We start from the raw sequence: 19,398 nt of genomic DNA on the forward strand, positions 1-19,398 counted from the left end.
ACACGTGAAGGGACACCTTATTGAACCTACTCATCTAACACCCTTTTCCCTCTGGACCCACTGAGTCTGACACTGCCGGCCTTGTGATCAGCGGAGAGATACCAATCGACCTCGGCCTCATGATACGAATGGGTGCGTGAAACGAAGATGCCAAGCCAAGCCTAGCAGTGCCAAAGCCGATGGGACACTGAACCGAGGGGCAGATGGACGACGAAACTTATTCCATCAATAGGCAAATGGATCCAAAAGAACTGTAGGGAAGTGAAGTTCCTCAGTTCTTCTCAGCCCACGGATACTTCCAGATATACCTATACCTCATGCGCAAGGTACTCCAAGTGCATGTACTGCGAGGCATCAAACGAAGACGCTGAACACACGTTTTTTAGTTGTGATAGATGGCTCGCGGAAAGAGTTGTTCTGAGCAAGCAGATTAGCGACATCGCGCCGAGCAACATAATCGGCAAAACGCTCGAACGCGAGCACAGTTGGAACGCGGTGAAGAGATACATCGAGGACGTACTACGAAAAAGAAGATAAACCTTGACACTGTGCAACAAAGCGAAGCCTCACAGACAGAAACACAAGAAGACAAGCCTATAGCATGACAATTCCCTACAAATATGGTGTTTTGAGTCCTCTCGAAGTAATGCAGAAAGTAGTCCTGGGAAGGGAAGTGCTACTTTGGACTAAGTAAGCAATTCAGTAGTAAAGTCCTCTCTCGACCAACAAAATTAACACTCTACAAAGCTCCCATCATACCCGTCCTAACATGTGGCGCAGAAGCGTGGACGATGACAACAGCCGATGAAGCGGCGCTTGGAGTGTTCGAGAGTAAAACTCTGCGGAAGATTTTTGGGCTTATAAGTAGTTATGTCATCCGAATGAATACAAACGCTCCGACTCTGAAAGTATTTGGTAAGAGGAACGGTGGTAGCAGAGGAACGGAAATGCCTCCTCTGCGTTGGAAAGATAAGGTGGAGAAGGACTTAGCTTCACTTGGTGTGTCCATGTGGTGCCGGTTACCACGAGAAAACAACGATTGGCGCGCTCTATTAAGCTCATCCAAAATCGCGTAAGCGGCTATCGCGTCAGTCAAGAAAAAGAAGCCCCTTGAAGGGTGTCTCCCCAGAAGGAGTAGAGGGACTGTTTCAATGGGACAGTAGACGACGATAGCTGTAAGTGTGAAGGCATTTTGCACCCTACCTCACCCACGAAAAGAAAAAAAGTAAAGGAGCTGGGAAAAAATTATTCAGAAGTTGAATTTTTTTATCTTTTAAAAAATAATACTCGCTTTACGTTCTTTTCAGTTCTATTTCTTAACTCATTACTTAACTCAAAACTAAACCATTTCCTTACGCTTTTCTTCTTAACCTCACTTTTCGTATAGAAAAAAAATATCATTTATTGATTTCTAAAGAGGCTTCTAGAAAATCAATCAGAGGCTGGTGTTACATAATTTCCTTTTTTAATTAAAATAATGGAAATCACAGCTGATATTCTATATATAAAAGAAAAAACAATACTAACCACTACTACGGCATAAAAGTGAGAGTAATCAAAGCTACATACACACATACATACGTAGATTTGTTTATGTTATATAAAAGCGCATGCGACCTTATGCAAACTTAAATTTGTATACACACATACACGCATACTTATACGCACACAGTAGTACATTTATGTGAATTGATAAAAAGTATTAAAATTGTATATTTAATGCATAACGGCATACATTTAGATTAAACACACAAACATAAATAATTGAGTGCAATAATTAAGTTAAATATTAAATGGTGCAAAGTCTGTTTCGGTTTTAAATTGGTGCGCTTAAAATTCGATATAAAAATAGCAAAATGATAAGTAAATAAAGAAAAAAATTAAATTACTTCTCTGTACCGAATGTCATGAGTTACTCAAATGTGCGAGCGCAAGTTCGTTAAATACCGTTTGCTGTTGAGTGCCAATAAATAAAATAAATGGCAGATGCCGGTGCAAATAAACAGCGGTGAACAAAAAGTGAAATGCATAAATGTTGACGAAGAGAAAAGTGAATGACAGATGAGAATGTAAATATTTATTTTTTTGCGGCAATTTTTTTATTATTATGAATACAGCCCTGATGAGAATGATTTATATATTTCTATAAATATTTTAATATATTTGTGTGTATGCATTGGCAGTGCTGAGCATTGGCGAAAAAATAAAATAAAATAAAAATTAAAATTTTTGTAAAATTTGTGAATACTCTTTCACTTTTTTGCTGATATGAATTGCCAGAGCGTTTCCAAGCAATTTAAGTAATGGAAGTTTAAAATTTTATTAAATGCCAATAAAAGTTGTAATGACTAATTACGCCTTTGTGAGTATACTTTTATGGCATACAAAAAAAATGTGCAGGTGGCGCAAAAATATCAACTGTTTCGAAATTTGTAAAACACAAAAAAAGTGCGTGTAGCTTAGTACACATAACAGAGGTGAAACTTTCAAAGCAGACAAAGAAGGAGGGGAGACCCGAGAGAGAAGAAGAGAGAGAGAGGGAGAGAAAGAATATATTTCTCAATAAATTCACAACATTTGGAGAGAATACAAATAAACAAAATTTACAAAAAACGGAGAAGGGTCGACCGGTGTAGGTAAACGCCGGACACAAACCGAGCAATAACGTGCACTACTCCGAGCGTTTATCACCCGCACAAACGCAGCGATTCCAGGACTGCAGCAACGGCACAAATTACCGCAATGCAATACCAATCCGACGCCGAAATGGAAAGCAGTACGCACAAGTACTAGCCAGGAAACGGAAAAAAGTAGGCACCAAAAATTGGGACCGAAAAACGCCCAAAACTGTAAGCACCAAGGAAGTATAACGCCAAAAAGTAGGCACCAAAAAAATTAGGACCCAAAAACGCCCCAAACAGTGGGCACCAAGGAAATATAACGACAAAAAGTAGGCACGAAAAATATATTTCCTACGAGTCTGCACCAACAAACAAGTGCCAAAAAGTAGGCAGTGTTATTTTTCACTAGAAATTAGCAATCACAAGGAAAAACTCAAGAAAAATAGCCTAAAGTGTATCTAAGATATATATAAGGTATAGCTTTCTCTCTCGTTTTCCTCTACGTTATATCTTTTTTCTCTCTCGCGGAACGAAAATGCCCGAAACGTTACATGGCCTTGAAATTTCAAAAAAAAAAGTTGAAACTATTTGAAATATTTGCTTCATGTAATAAGTGGCATTTGCACAACGCGTAACAATTAGTGAATCTTATTACGAAAATGTTCGATCTTTAAGATCAACAAGACAGAAAATTCGTAATTTTTTTGGTGGAAGTAATCACCCGAATGAGTCGATAATTCAAGGGTTGGTGAACAAATTTCAAGAAACTGGTTCCATCGAGCATAGAAAAAGCAATGGCAGACACAAATCTGTACGTTCTGTTGAGAAGATTGCATGCTGCTGTAGAGTAAAGTATTGCTGAACAACCTTCAACATCGATGTCTCGACATTCTCAACAATTATGAATCTACTTTTTGACAGATTTTACCTTGTTGCACAAATAGAGGGATCTACAGTTTCAAGCCGACTTCGAACGGCAGATATTTTCTATGAGGAGCTTTTTCATGGCAGAAATGCATTCGGAGGTTTGCCTTTGCCTGCCGAGGTTTGGTTTGAAAGGTCAGAATGGTGAACTGTGGGGACATTTCTGTTCAGTAAGGTTTGGAAAATTGTGGAGATTTATTTTGAAAAAAAAAGGATTAGAAATCTGTTCGCGAAGTTCAAGGAGAACTGACGTGATCATCGATCCTTATTTCTTTTCAAATTGAGGAATTATCCCCGCTAGGACATCTCCATTAAGGAGCGGGCCCTAGTCAAGATGTCGCACACTTCAGCGACACTATAAAAATTAGTTGACAAAGTCCAGCATACATATGTCTGCTCCCATATTGGGTGGTTTGTTGGTCAGTATCTGTTCACCATACCGGGGTGCACTGGAACACCTTGGAAAGGTCGCTATGGCTTTCCACATTTCCATCATCAGTAACCAGCCGCCTCGGAGCCCGGCCAGGAAGTGTTTATTGGATGAAAGAGTAGAAGCTTTCGTTGCTCTAAGGGAGCGCCGGACTCTCAATGTTTTCCGGGATCAGTGAAGCGTAGGTCAGGCTTCAGAGAACTACGGTAGGAGTATCTTCTCCGAGGATACACCCGTCTTTGACTATTGGGCCCGTCCCCCTTCACACGATGCACTGGTTAAATAAAAAGCATGGACATAACCAAGGAAAAAACACTAAAAGGAGAAAAGTAGAACAGCAGGAGGCTATTAATGATGGAGATCAGAAGGCCATTAATGATGGAGATTTAAAGCACAGAATTTCCATAAGAAACCCACTGTTGCTTCTTATGAATGGTTCATTGCCAATCAGAGCGAAACCAAAGACGGTCAATGAAGCAGAAGAATTAACGCCTCAAGAATTACACGTAAGGGTAACGCCAAAATGATCAGCGGTTCCCCCCCAAAGGGCCAGAGCCAATAATCGGAATCAGTTCCGTAGAAACCATGAATTGGGTCAGCGATTATGTAGGCAATCTACATAAAGAGCGATGGTCTGGTCTAGAACGCTGCAGAACTGCAAAGTGTTTTGTGACAAAACCGAACAGAAAACTGTCAAACTTTCTATGTACTAAAGCTAGGAATAAAAGACGTTCGGTTGATGGTCGGTATCATTACAAGACACAACACATGGGGTCAGCATATGACCACCATTGGAATCATTGAGGACCTGATGTACCAGTCTTGCTTGGAGGAGGCGAATAGCACTGATCACTTTCTCTGTGAGTGTCCTGCCTTTGTTAGAGCCAGGCTACGAACTTTGGGTTCCGATGCCGTGAGAATGTGTAATATTCGTCTCTAGAACTGGAGGATATTTACAGATTTGCCAAAGAATCTGGACAATTTTCACAGGACTAAGTACCTTTGTCTCTGTCTCTATTCTTTCCTATCTCTTTCTCTGATACTTTTTTCTTTCCCTCCTTGGAGCCACCAAATCTCCTGGTGCTCCTTGGCTCGACCTTTTCAAATTTCAATGGAGACCAATGTTAGTGTAAGTATGAGACCGAGCACATCTCTGAAGTAATTAGTTCCTTACTAGTTAATATAGGCATCCACGCTTCATTCTACAAATTTAAGCCACAAGTTAGCTATTTAAGAAGCAACGAACTATCGATAGGACAACAACAATTTGTGCATTGTACTTACATTTACGACTGTCTACCGCCGCCGTGCTAAACTTTCGGTTGACGAGCACGCACTCGTCGACTGCTTGCTTAGTTGAATTTTCCAGTTAAAAGATTGCACTTGGCGCGGTTAGTATTATGTGGCATGCAGTCACGTACAAAACATTTGTTGCACTTTTCAATGTTGGCTGCAACATTACCAGACTGCGCTTGCTGCCTCCTCTTAATGTTGGCAACATATTGGTCAGCGCAGACGGAAGCACGAATCGCGTCACATATGTATGTATGTGTGTACTCGTACGCTGTGGTAATAATTTTTCGATTTTTCGTTCTATTTACGTGCTATGGTGAGCGCGTAAGCATGACAAAGTCGTCGATGTCGTTGGTCTAATAATTTCGCTGCGATTGCTCTACTATATTTTGAGCTGCACTACTTTGGTGTGGCACTATTTTGGGTTGCATTACCAAATTTGCTTATGTGTATGTAAATGCAATTTTATGGGCTATTTATGCAAGAACTCATGTACATATGTGTATGTGTGTGCATGCATGCGCCATTTATTAGTTACATAAAATTTAGGCAGTTTTTAAGCAACCACAAACATCGGCTGCAGATATGAGTGAAGTGAAATGAAGTGACCCAGAAATGTTGTTGCAAAGCTGCTTCATAGTCAAAATTATAAATCATCAGAGTTCGTCTTTTGCTATTTAATTTTAAGTATCTAATTTTACCCCTCACTGAGTTATATAGTAAAATATATAGTAAATCTTTGGATGGAATGGAAAGTCTTGTAAGTTGCGATGTGGAAATAATTCTGAGTTGATGAGTGTCTAAGTTTTGCTTTAATTAGTCTACCCTTTAATACTTTTTTCAAGTTCACGAACTTCCGCATTCTTTTCGCCCGCAAGTCAATGAATTATTAATCAACGCTTTTTTCTATCTGTTCTACGGGCATTTAAGCAGAATGATCAGGTTCGAGGTACTTTTTCCAAAAGAGTTTTTCAAGTGAAATTTCTTAGCCGTCGATGGGCGAGCGAGAATGGAGAGTAAAATTTCAAGGCTATGCAACGTTTTGGGCATTTTCGTTCCGCGAGAGAGAAAAAAGATATAACGTGGAGGAAAAGGAGAGAGAGAGCTATACCTTTTTGGCGCTTGTTTGTTGGTGCAAACTTGTAGGAAATATATTTTTGGTGCCTACTTTTTGGCGTTATATTTCCTTCGTGCCTACTTTTTGGGGCGTTTTTTGGTCAACATTTTTTTGGTGCCTACTTTTTGGCGTTATACTTCCATGGTGCTTACGGTTTTGGGCGTTTTTTGGTCCTAATTTTTGGTGCTTACTTTTTGGCGCTTATTTCCGTTTTCTGACTAGTACTTGTGCGTAATATAAAGTGCTATCCATTCCGGCGTCAGATTTATTGGTATTGCCTTGCGGTGATTTGTGCCGTTGCTGCGGTCCTAGAATCGCTGCATTTGTGCGGGTGATAAACGCTCGGAGTAGTGCGCGTTGTTGTCACGTTTTATGTCCGGCGTTTACCTACACCGGTCGACCCCTCTCCGTTTTTTGTAAATTTAGTCTTTTTGTATTCTCTGCAAATGTTGTGAATTTATTTAGATATATATTCTTTCGCTTTCTCTCTCTCTTTCTCATTCTCTTTCGGTTTTCTCCCTCTTTCTTTGTCTTCCTTGAAAGATTCACTTCTGTTATGTGTACTACGCTACACGCACTTTTTTTGACAGATCACGCATGACTACTGTCAAACTAAATACATAACTGTTTTTAGGTATTCATTGACATTTCATCATGGAAAGACGCCTCAACAATTTTTACAAATCGTGCAATTGTATTACGACAATAGACGTTCTGAGAAAAGTGTTCACTGCGCGCTCAGATCAACTTGCGGTGCACATAATCGTCTGCGATGAGGCCCACCATGTTTTGCTGAATGGCTACGTCAGTAAGCAAAATTGCCATGTTTGGTCTGAAGAGCAACCCAAAACCATTCAAAACAGCCATTACATCCATTGAAAACAAACGTTTGAGGCGGCCTTTGAGCCAGAGGATCATCGGCCCATATTTCTTCAAAGACGAGACTGGCGCCAATGTAGCAGTGAATGGAAAGTGGTATCCCGATATGGTAAACGACTTTTTGATTCCGAAAATGTAAGTCCGTGATCACTTCGATGAAGTCCTCAAAAAATTTCGCCTCGCATCGCTTTTTCTGAGCCCATCAACTTCCTTGCAAAGACAAATACACCCTCGCCAAACCCGTATGTCTAAGCGAAGGTTTTAAAAAAAGTGTTAAAAAGACATTTCCAACCTACTACTGCATCTTCCTCGGTAGCCTACAATGCTCTTGTTAGTCTAGCGTAAGTACACTAGCCTGCTATCTCAGAGGTTGTGGTTTCGAATCCCGCGTAAAGCACGGTCCTCGAACTTTTCGAAATTTTTCTACTTTCCCTGTTCAAAAAAAAAAAAAAAAATCGAAAAGGATCTCATTCCTCAAACTCACAAATTATCCTTTCCATCCTTACTCTCGTCAATAGTCAGCGCATTATCTGCATTGTGGCGGATAAAATCAACAAAAAAAAAAACAAAGTAAAACAGGCAGTTACACATTGCATCAGTGGCGCCAGCTAGAGGAAGCGGACAACCGCGGTAATAGTGCAGACACACCTAATTTAGCGAAGTCCTCAAACATCTGTGCGATCCTTCTGCCAGAAAAATGTGAAACACAAATGGCGCTCCAAGCAGTAAGAAGGCGTTGTTCTTAAGCAACGACAGGTGGGTATTCCCACTATTTAAAACTGGCAGTGGCAGCCTAACCACCTAACCTGTCAGAAATCAAAATAGATTAATGAAACCAACCCAAGACTGAGTCTTGTCGAGGCCCTATGCCCCCGAGAGGAGTGAGCAAGGAGAAAAAAACTGCATCTTTCAATCCATCAAACTTTAGTATGGGGCACCAAAGGGGGCACGGGAGACAGCCGCAAAGGAGATCCCTTGAGGTCTGCTCCCTTTTTGCCTTGCATTTCTCGCTGTCCGAGGTTCCTACCATATAAGCATACACTGGTAATGAACTAAGTCCCGTCGGCACACCTATGACAGATCTACCATCTCTTCGTGCTAGTGATAGTATTAATGGGGGTATGACTGTGGTCGTAATGTTTACACATTCCTGCAAGTGGACAGGCTCTCTAATACTTTCCTGAATTTTCTGATCGTGATTTCGTCTAGTTCGGTATATAATTTTCGTATGAACTTTGGTATTTCATTGCCGAAGAAGGTTGTTGCCATATCGTCTACTCTATCTTCACTTCAATGCACTTATGGCCTGGAACTGAATAGAAATCTAACTTGAAATTCATTGCTAACTTTTCTACTTATTGCTTGCTATGAAGAACGTCTTGGTCGTTAAACAAAGCAATTGCTTTATTGATTACCTGACTTCTACCCTAAAATAAAACAGAGTTAAATTTTAGGCAAAATTATTTTATCTCCTTCAAAATATGAAGAAACACACTTAAGCCCAGTCTTACGTGCACCTCTGATATGCCGACGAAGGGATGTCCTTCAGCTCCTTTGTCGCATTCTCTTTGATCTCCTCGATTGACTGAAATCTCCTTCCATGACGTGATAACTTCAACTTGGGAAACAAAAAGAAGTCGCACGGCGCCATATCTGGTGTATACGGCGCTTGCACGATGGTATATAATTGGTGTTTGGTCAAATTTGAGCTCGGTGCGATGGCGCGTTATCATCATGCAAAATCCACGAGTCCCACATGTCCGGCCGGCCAGGCAGACACTAATGATCCGAAGGCGCTAAAAAGTGATAGATTTGTGTCTTACAGTTCTGCCAATATAAGAAAAAAATATGGTCCGGTTCCCACGTGCGGGGTTAATTTAAATGAAACATTCCCGGTACTTTCTGATCATAGCGTATGTAAAAGTTAACTTTGAAGTTGGTTCTAGTAGCCCAGTAGTATCACAAGCTAGATCTGCTTAGATCTAACTCTGGACAATATATCCTAGCGCCTACTCCATTAGTCATTTTAGAACCGTCCGTATACAAGTTAAGTGTAATACATTTGGAGCTAAAATGCTTAAGTCATTCTTCTTTTTCGATAATAATCTTGAATATTTTCATAATAAGTTTCAATAATTTGAACGTGTTTTTCTAACGTTTAAAATTGTACATAGATGTAATTGACATATGTCAGCGATGACATGTAGAAGAGGTACCGTATAAGAATGGAAAAATAAATTTTTACGGCTCTCTGTAGGACAGCTAACTGCTGCTGTTCTGTAACTTATTAATGTATGCATGTTCTTTTCGAAAGGTTTTTATGAATGACCGTTATTTATGTTTATACATATACATATATAATAAGATTTAAAAAAAAAGTGTAAGAAGAACTGTGGTTTGATGAACATAAGTAAACCATTTGCAGCGAAAATCTTATAATTTTGAATGGATCCGAGCTTTATTTATACTTAGTATACTTAGGATACCAAATAAAAAATTTGAAAAAAACAGTTTTTTATTGGGTGCCGAAAAAAAAGTTTACTTGAAAAAATTTGTTTCCCTTGCTCCATACACCGTGATATGATGAAGTTAATGTACATGAATGAATGAATGAATGAGAGAAAATGAATGAAAGAACACAATAGAAATAAATTAAAGGTGATGCTAAACTAAAAATTGCACTATGCAACATTGATTTTTTATATAAATAAAAATTAGGTTAGTTGATTTTGGTGGATTGTAGTGCGTCGCATTCGAATGTAGTCTCAAAAATTTTACACCATATCACAATTTAGAGAAAATTTTCGTTGAAAATTACCATTTCGTAAATTTACAAAATTTATAATGGTAAAAAGAATTTCGCTAAAATTTTGAGGTTCTTGTAAATTGAAGCTTTTATGACGCATGCCAAGAAAATAGGTGAAGCGTACTAGGTCTTTAACGGCCGTAAGGAATGTTTTCTTTTTTTCGAGTTGTTGGCAGTGCTGACATGTAGACTAACTCCTCTATTTCAAAGCCACACTCATTTGAGGGTATGGGGTTAAATTGTAAAACTGCGTTCAAGTGCTGTCGAAAGCTTAAAACGCCCGGATTTCTATCAAGAGGATGCGTTCGACTGTCAAGATGTTCATTTTTTACTAAAGAACTTGAAGAAAAAATCGAGACTGCATTTCATGGCTGCCACAGATTGACATTAGATGAATTTTCTGTAATGTTTCCGCAAATCTATCTCTTTACTGCATGAAATACCCAAAATAATATTGGTTATCGGAAACGATTAGCTAGATGGGTTGCAAAATAACAAGCAAATCAGCACATGTTGGAAAGATTGAAGAGCTCCACAGAATTTTTATAGCGCTAAAAACTCGAATATTTACCTCAGGCGGAAATCATCAACGCAGAAAGATACTGGAGACCAAAAATATATTTAAAGAACCGATTCAGAATAAAAGGATGGGCAAGTCGACAAAGGAAACCTGCCTACTGCATGCCAGACGGTACATGGCTGACGTCACGAAGCAAGGCATGAATCCGATGGGATGGGACGTTTTGAGCCCGTTCGCATTACCGTGATGTCTCGCCTTCAGAGTAGGCTAAGTAGCTATTCGCTTCTTTGTAGGTGTACATTAGGTAGGGAAAGGTTATCAACGGCGGAAACGAGGGAAAGAGTGAGGTGAAGGAGTGGATGAAAAAGAAGGTGTAAAACTTTTTCGAAGTAGGATTATATCGAAAGGGATGGCGACTATGTTGGAAAACAACTTTTTTATTAAATAAAAAAACAATATTATGAGTGATGGAGTTCTTAATTTGCTTGTCCGTTTGCATACTGCAGCTCGCCAAAAATTATAAGTTTTCCCATAGCGTGATTAATTTTGCGCCACTTTGTACAAATATAGGTTAGGTTAAAGTGTCATGCTGACGATATTGATATTGCGAGTCTGAACAACCACGCCGTATGCTCAGGGTACTCCAGTCTGGATAAGGAAACAGAAAAAGTGAGTCTTGCGGTGAACGAGAGTAAAACAGTACCTGCTGTGAACATACAAAGAGTTCTCGTGTCGTGGAGAACACGTCACTGATGGCAACCGCGAATTTAAAGTGGTGAAACAATTTGTTTATCTAGGTACCAGTGCTTTGGGCTCAGTAGGCAATTGAGAAGTAGAGACACCTCTTGAAAAAACAAAACAACTCCAATCATCCCTGTCATCCTAGTATATAGCGCAGAAGCTTGAACGATGACGACAACTGATGAGAGAAAAATCTTTGGTCCTTTTCGCGTAGATGAGAAAAAGTTCCGCATCTGATGGGACGGAGAGGTATATGAGCTATGCGGAGATGTGTACATAGTGAAGTGCATTAAAATACAGTGACTGCGCTGGCTTAGTCATGTCTCGAGGATGAACGAAAGTGCTTCAACACGGTAGTCCTTCGAGAGGGAACCCACTGGTGGACGACGAGGAAGAGAAAGGCCTAGTCTGCGTGTTCGAATTTCACGAATTTCCAAGTGAAATAAAATGACTCACATACGTGCGTTGTACCGAATATTGAAACAATTCGAGCAGCAGCCTTTTTTAATCCAGTATACTTCGATTCTGGTATAAATTTCCAAAACTCAGTAATCTACGTCCACCTATATTTTAATTGTAGAGCTTGTTCTTCTTGCATCTCTATTAATTCGAATTCTTCAGATGATTTCTAGGGCATAATTGTAGTGGGAATGGAAAACTCACATTGAATTATAATATGTTAATTTCAAATGAATTTAGAAAAAAATCAACAGACGATTTCAAATATTTCAAGTTTTGATATATATTTTCGAACTCCGTCAATATTCCTTCTAGCTTTTCTATTCGAGGAACATGACAAAATGTTTTATTTTTAATGTCCTTTTGCATCCGCAAACGCGTAAACTTTTAATAAAGCAATAAAGTGATTCACTAACGCCAGTGAGTTGTGCTGCCTTAATTTAGGACTTTTATTTAGAAATGCAGTGATCGAACTCAGAGAGATTGTGAGAGCTTTTATTTGGATATAAACGTAAGACATTTTGTCGAGAGTAAACGCGACAAAAGAAAGTCAGAAATGGATTCCAAACGTAAAAGTGTGATTGCATTATATTTGGCTGGAAAATCACAGCCAGCGATTTTTCGTGAGCCCGAGCACCTTAAAGTAAATCAAGTTTTTGTTCATCGCCCATCACTCGTTACAATGACACTGGTAGCATCGCGAAAAGTCATGGAAGTGGACTGCGACGTCACATAAAATGGTTCAAAAACTGAAGAAGCGACTTGAGCGAAATCCCCGTCGAAGTGCCAATCAAATGGCAAAGAACTGAAAATATCTGACCATAGCACCCGCCACATACTGCAAAATGATCTCAAAGTCAAGCCTTACAAGATCCAAAAGGCGCTTGATCTCACACCAAAGTAGCAACAAGTCAGACTTGAAAGAGGGAAGGAGTTGCTTCGCTTAGCCGAAAGTGGTCAATTTCCGAACTTTGTGTTTTCTGACAAGAAAATTTTTCAAATTGAGCAATTCGTTAACTCCCAAAGCGATATGGTTTATTTGACCGAATGTTCTTACGAGAATTTGGGTCATCGATTGGCCACCAGCAGGCAGCATCCGCCACAGGTAGTGGTTTGGGCCGCTGTGACACCGCAGATGGGCGCTCTCCAATTGTTTTAATCAAGCCTGGCGTCAAGGTAAATTCGAATTATTATCGCAAAAGTATTCTGAAGGTTGCTTTGAAGCCGTGAGCAGACAAACATTTCGGTGGCAGACTAACAGGACTCGACACTCGACGACTCACAAAACTCGAGTGAACCCAGAATGGCTAAAAAACAACGTTCCGAACTTCATAACGTCCACACTCTCTCAAATGGCTCTCAAATTCATCAGACGCGAATCTGATGGATTATTCTCTTTGGACCATTTTGGAGAGCAAGGTCCGAACTAAAAGCTTCACCAGTCTCGGGGCGCTGAAAAAGCCATTGCAGGCAAGTGGGCCAAAATACCTGCAAGCCCCGTTCGGCAGCTTGCGATTCGTTTCTGGACCGTCTCAGGGCCATAGTCAAGGCAAGAGGGGGTCATATCGAGCAAAGGTAAAGTGATTATTAATTTTGTGTTATTCTCACACATGAATTATATAAAATTATGATAATTTTTTAACTAAATTTATGGCCCTTTTAATTCGTTACACTTCGAGTGTCGTACCCTGTTTTTGAAGTTTTCACGAGAGATTATTCTCCTCTCAGAGCTTTGCTTCGCGTGTAACTTTTACTTCTTCTAATGTACTTTGATGGCTAATTTTCTTGAAAATAATACTTTCTCAGATCAAGTTGGTATGTTTTCTACACAAATAATTTTAAATTTCCTTTCACCGCCATTTCTACTCCGACACGTTTTTCTGATATAATTTCGAATTTTAAGGACATTATTTAGACTCTTTGAAGTACATTTTTCTCTACACTATAAGGTAAATTTTCTTAAAAGTCTGACGTGATAGAAAATATACCAAGTAGTATTTACATGCTACCAAATGCGTCCAATCACTTCCCAGTGATATTCCAAAAACAAAAAAAAAAAAAACATTGTAAAAATAAAATTTTGTTGCATAGTGTAGTGGTTTTTTCTCTTCATATGAAAGTGCACTTTATTTGCAATATATTTTAATTCGCTATATTTTGCTGTTATTGTTGTTATGAAACAGTGAAATTCAATTTAAAATTAAACATTTTTTGTGCGTTGGTGCGAATTTACGAGTTGTGATTATTAATAAATCTAAAAATTGCTTAACACTTCCATAAATTTATTTTGTGCGCTATTACCATAATGCGGTGCGTCAGTGCATCGGTGCGATTTTATTCAAACTATAAAAAGTTGTGTTGTGCTTTTTTGATATTTAAATTTTGCTTGCCACTACGTGAATACAAAGTGATTTGCATTAAATTTCGAAAGAGGTGCGCTTGTGCATTGGAAATTTGTAATTAGTTGTTTTAGTGCGATTTTAATTAAATCATAAAGGTTTTTGAAATAATAATATTTCCTTTTGAACAACACAAATGGTGCTGTGGGAGCAAAACGTAAAGTAGTGGGGAAAGAAAATGAAAAACAAAAAATTAAAGTAACTTTGAACGCCGCTTCAAAACCGATACATACCCTGGCCGTTGAGGAGTCGCCACTCACCCTGTGACCGCCGAGATTGTTAACCACACACGTGAAGGTCGCATCGCGTCCCTGCGCCACGGTGACATTCTCCAGCGGAAAGACGAAGTCCGGCTCGAAGGCGCCCACTGTCGAGATTTGGTTGGAAATGGAAATATCTTCATTTCAATTGTTTTTGGTTTTCAGTGAATTTTGTTTTGTAGCGTAATTTTTATTTTTATTTTTATTTTTGTTTTTTTTTTGTGTTGTTTTGCATAGGATGATGTGAGTGGGGTGATTTTTGAATGCAATTATTTTTGGTGTGGCATGATTTTTGTGGATGGTGCGTGGATGTGGGTTGGGGAGCAGAGGTCGGAAGTAGTGATGGTGCAATTAGTTGTTTGTTTTGTGATTGTTTTACATTCATTTACATTTACATTTAGATTTGTTTTTGTTTTCAATTAAACCACAATTATACGTTTTTGTTGTTGTTTGGCATTCGATTTGTGAATGGAAATGGGGTAAATCAATTAAGCAGCATTGAAAAAATTCGCGTAAAAAAGAAACAAAGAACAAATTGAACAAAACGCATAATTATAAAAATTCATATTTGCAAATTTCTTTCTTCAATATAATACACAATTGAGCATACAGATAAGTAACAGTACATAATACATACAATGATACATAATTAAGTGAAATTGTTGTTGCAAATCAAATGGAGCAACATAAGAGAGAGACGCAAATGTTGTCAATCATCTGCAGTGCAACACAGACGCAACCACGTACACATAAGCACACACACAAACCCGGCGTACGCTGCTAAAACTCACTGCAGGAAAGATCTAAAGAATTTCTCAAATAACAATTATTTTTAAATTAGCTAGGGTGGTTAAGTTTCAAGGGCCGGTATTGATTTTGAATGAAATACAATTCTTTTTTTAAATTATTGTCATTTCTCCTTATTATGATAATATTGGTATCGCTCAATTACGTATGAAACCTAATATTGGCCAAATAGCCGCCGCGGCCTCGGCGGCACACCTCCATCCGTTGGTTGAAATTTTCGATGACGCGGAGGCATAATTGAGGTTTTATGCCGTTAATGTGCCGAATTATCTAATCCTTTAGCTCTTTAATTGCTGCTGGCTTATCGACGTACACCTTCTCTTTCAAATTACCAAAAAGAAAGATATCTAACGGTGCCGTTGACGTTTAGGTGTGGTTCACATTCAACATGGGCCCTTGCCATTTAACAACCCTTTATAATAAGCAGTTTTGAATTTTTTAATCTAAGTAAATGTGGAAAAAATTAATTAATAATAACTTAAATAAATAAATTTCAATAAATATAATCAAACAATAATAATAATTTTAATAAATTATTATTTTAATAAAAAATTAATTAATAATAAAAAAAAATTAATTATTTTAAATTATTTCAATGCAAATAATTACTAATTATAGGTCTATTTATAAGTTCGTGCGGTTTTACAACAGATGGCGTAACTTGATTATTATTCCATCGATCCACATTTCCAAACATTCATTGGAGAGCTACTGTCGTAAGGCACAAACGTCAGTATAAGTTTTTTATTTGAAGCGTAAACAACAATATTTTTACCACACTTGAAAATGTCGAATTTCGTGCCAAATAATGTGTTTTTGCGGGGAATTCTTCTTCATTATTTTAATATGAAGAAAAAAGCAGCCGAAAGTCATCGTATCTTGGTGGAAGTTTATGGTGAGCATGCTCTATCTGAGCGAACGTGCCAGAAGTGGTTTGCACGCTTTAAAAGTGGTGATTTTGGCTTGGAAGACGAAGAACGCGAGGGTGCGCCGCCAAAGTTCATGGATACCGAATTGGAGGAATTGCTCGATCAAGATCCGGCTCAAACGCAAGAAGAGGTTGCAAAAACTTTGGGAGTTGATCAATCAACCATTTCCAAACGTTTAAAAGCCATGGGAATGATCCGAAAGGTAGGCCATTGGGTGCCGTATGAATTGAAGCCAAGAGACGTTGAACGCCGTTTTATGGCATGCGAACAACTGCTTCAACGGCACAAAAGAAAGGGTTTTTTGCATCGAATTGTGACTGGCGATGAAAAGTGGGTCCATTACGACAATCCAAAACGTCGGGCAACGTATGGATACCCTGGCCATGCTTCAACATCGACGTCGGCGCAGAATATTCATGGCCTGAAGGTTATGCTGTGTATCTGGTGGGACCAGCTGGGTGTTGTGTATTATGAGCTACTGAAACCGAATGAAACGATTACGGGGGATGTCTACCGACGACAATTGATGCGTTTGAGCCGAGCACTGCGAGAAAAACGGCCGCAATACGCCGATAGACACGACAAAGTTATTTTGCAACATGACAATGCTCGGCCACATGTTGCACAAGTGGTCAAAACATACTTAGAAACGCTCAAATGGGATGTCCTACCCCACCCGCCGTATAGTCCAGACCTTGCGCCATCCGATTACTATCTCTTCCGATCGATGCAACATGGCCTGGCTGACCAGCACTTCCGTAATTACGATGAAGTCAAAAAATGGATCGATTCGTGGATTGCGGCAAAACCGACCGAATTTTTCACAAAGGGAATCCGTGAATTGCCAGAAAGATGGGAAAAAGTAGTAGTAAGCGATGGACAATATTTTGAATATTAAATTTGTAACCATTTTACGTCAATAAAGTTTCAAATTTCGAAAAAAAACCGCACGAACTTATTCATAGTCCTATTACAAAAAAAAATTTTAAACCCTTTTTTATACAATTGAAGTAATGTTTTCGTACATTTTTTTGTAAGAAATTTAATTGTGCATTTTATTGAAGTTTTGTCAAATATTGTTTCTTCTAAAAAGTTTTTCAAATAATTTATTTTATTTTTGTTTCAAGTATTTTATATTACTTTTTCTTATATATTTTCCAAATATATTTGTGTGTATACGTTAGGTTAGGTTGAAGCGGTTGCCCTATGGAACACACTCAGGCTCATAGCCCATTGTGATGCCGTGTGTGGAGCTTGATCCTATATGTCCTCAAACCAGTTTATGCTTTTCTTTTTTAAAACATCTCGCTAATTTGCGCCCACGCCCTGATGGAAGAGAAGGACGATGCTACCAAAGATTCCTTCTATGAGTGCTTGTAACGATCCTATGAGCGCTGCCCCGTCACGGCATAAAAATCGTGCTTGGCGACTTCAACGCCAGAGTGGGCAAGGAGGGAATTTTTGGTGCCACAGTCGAAAAATTCAGCCTGCAAAACGCAACATCCGGTAACGGACAGAGGCTGATCGATTTCGCCTGGGCCCGAAATTTATTAAATACTTAGTCAAATATAAAACAAACAAAAAAAATTTATAAAAATTTGAAGGACAATTTTTTTTTATAAAAATGTTATAAATTTAATAAAAAATTAATTAATAATTAAAAGAAAATAAATTAATTATTTTTAAGCAAATAGCTACGTTAATTACTTTCGAATTTAAATAAATAAAATTAAATGAAAATAATTTTAATAAAAAAATAGTTAGTAATAAAAAAAAATAATAATTAATTTTTTTAATTACTTTGAAAGCAAATAATTACATTCGAATTTAAAAAAATAAAATTAAATAAAAAAATTTTAACAAAAAGTTCTTTTAGTAAAAAGTATTATTATTTAAAAAAAAAAAACTAATTACATATTAAAAAAAAATTAATTATTTTAAATTACTTTCAAAGGAATTAATTAATGGATTAAATAATAATTTTAATAAAAAATAGTATTATATTAAAAAAAAATAATTAAAAAAAATTAAATAGTTGTTTTTAATTATTTCAAAGCAAATAATTACTATTTAATTATATTACTTAGCCAAATATAAAATAAAAAAATAGAATGAAATACTAATTTTTATGAAATTTTATATTTTAGTAAAAAATTTAATAAAAAAAATGTTACAATATAATTTTAATAAAAACTTTATTAATAATAAAGAAACTTAGTTAATTATATTTAATTACTTTGAAAGCAAATAATTACTATTAAATTTAAGTAAATATAATCAAATAATACTAATATTAATAGAAAATTATTTTAGTAAAAAATATTATTATTTTAATACACAATTAATTATCAATTAAAAAAAAAATACTTAATTACTTTCAAAATTAATTACTTTCAAAGCATATTTAGTTACTTTCAAATTTAAATGAATAAAATTAAATACATTTGTTTATTGTTTTAATAAAAAATTAAGTAATAACAAAAAATAAGTTTTTTTAATTACTTTGAAAGCAGGGAAGTGTCCCCTCGACCCTACTTTGGCTAGTTGCTATTGATGAAATTCTGATAAAGCTAAATAAAAGTGGGGTTAAGGTAGTAGCATACGCCGATGACTTGATGGTATCGGGACCGTTTCCCTCAGTCATGGCTGAGATTTATGAAATCTTCCTGGCTGTACTCAGTTGCTGAGCTGCCACTTGTGGCCTCCGAGTCAACTTTGACAAAGCGGAGCTGGTGCTATTTACCAGAAAATATAAACCTCCACCCTTTCGACTTCCCAAATTAAACAACCACGTTCTCCTGCTCTCATCGGAAGTTAGGTATCTTGGAGAGATACTAGACTCCAAACTCCATTGGAAGCTACACATTGAAAATCGGGTAAAGAAGACCAGTATAGCCTTCTTCTCCTGCAAATCTATGTTCGGTAAAAAATGGAGACTTAAGCCACAGGTCGTGCTGTGGATGTACAACGCAGTGGTTCTGCCAATTGTAACGTATGGATGCCTGTTTGGTGGGAAGCTCTTCGGAAAGGCTATAATATTACTAAACTGGGGAGAGTGCAAAAGACTGCATACATTGTCATCACCGGAGCATGTAAAACTTGTCCCAGTGCTGCCCTGAATGTCGTTTTGCACTTATTTTCCATCGACTTTTCCGTCATTTCCATCGCAGCTCAAAGCGCAATCAGGTTAAAGGAGGTTGGCCTCTGGAGGCT

At 37.8% G+C, this 19,398-nt stretch overlaps 1 protein-coding gene across 1 annotated transcript in view; it reads right to left on the bottom strand.

The window, feature by feature from the left end:
* LOC128857056 (matrix-remodeling-associated protein 5) overlaps positions 1–19,398 on the bottom strand; it is a 128,088-nt gene that overhangs the window by 45,815 nt on the left and 62,875 nt on the right. The window contains exon 4 of the mRNA XM_054092595.1: positions 14,423–14,586. Within this exon, the coding sequence (XP_053948570.1) occupies positions 14,423–14,586 (164 nt within the window). The remainder of the gene's footprint in view (positions 1–14,422; positions 14,587–19,398) is intronic.

The sequence above is a fragment of the Anastrepha ludens genome, chromosome 3, assembly GCF_028408465.1.
Source record: "Anastrepha ludens isolate Willacy chromosome 3, idAnaLude1.1, whole genome shotgun sequence".
Classification (NCBI taxonomy): Eukaryota; Metazoa; Arthropoda; class Insecta; order Diptera; family Tephritidae; genus Anastrepha; species Anastrepha ludens.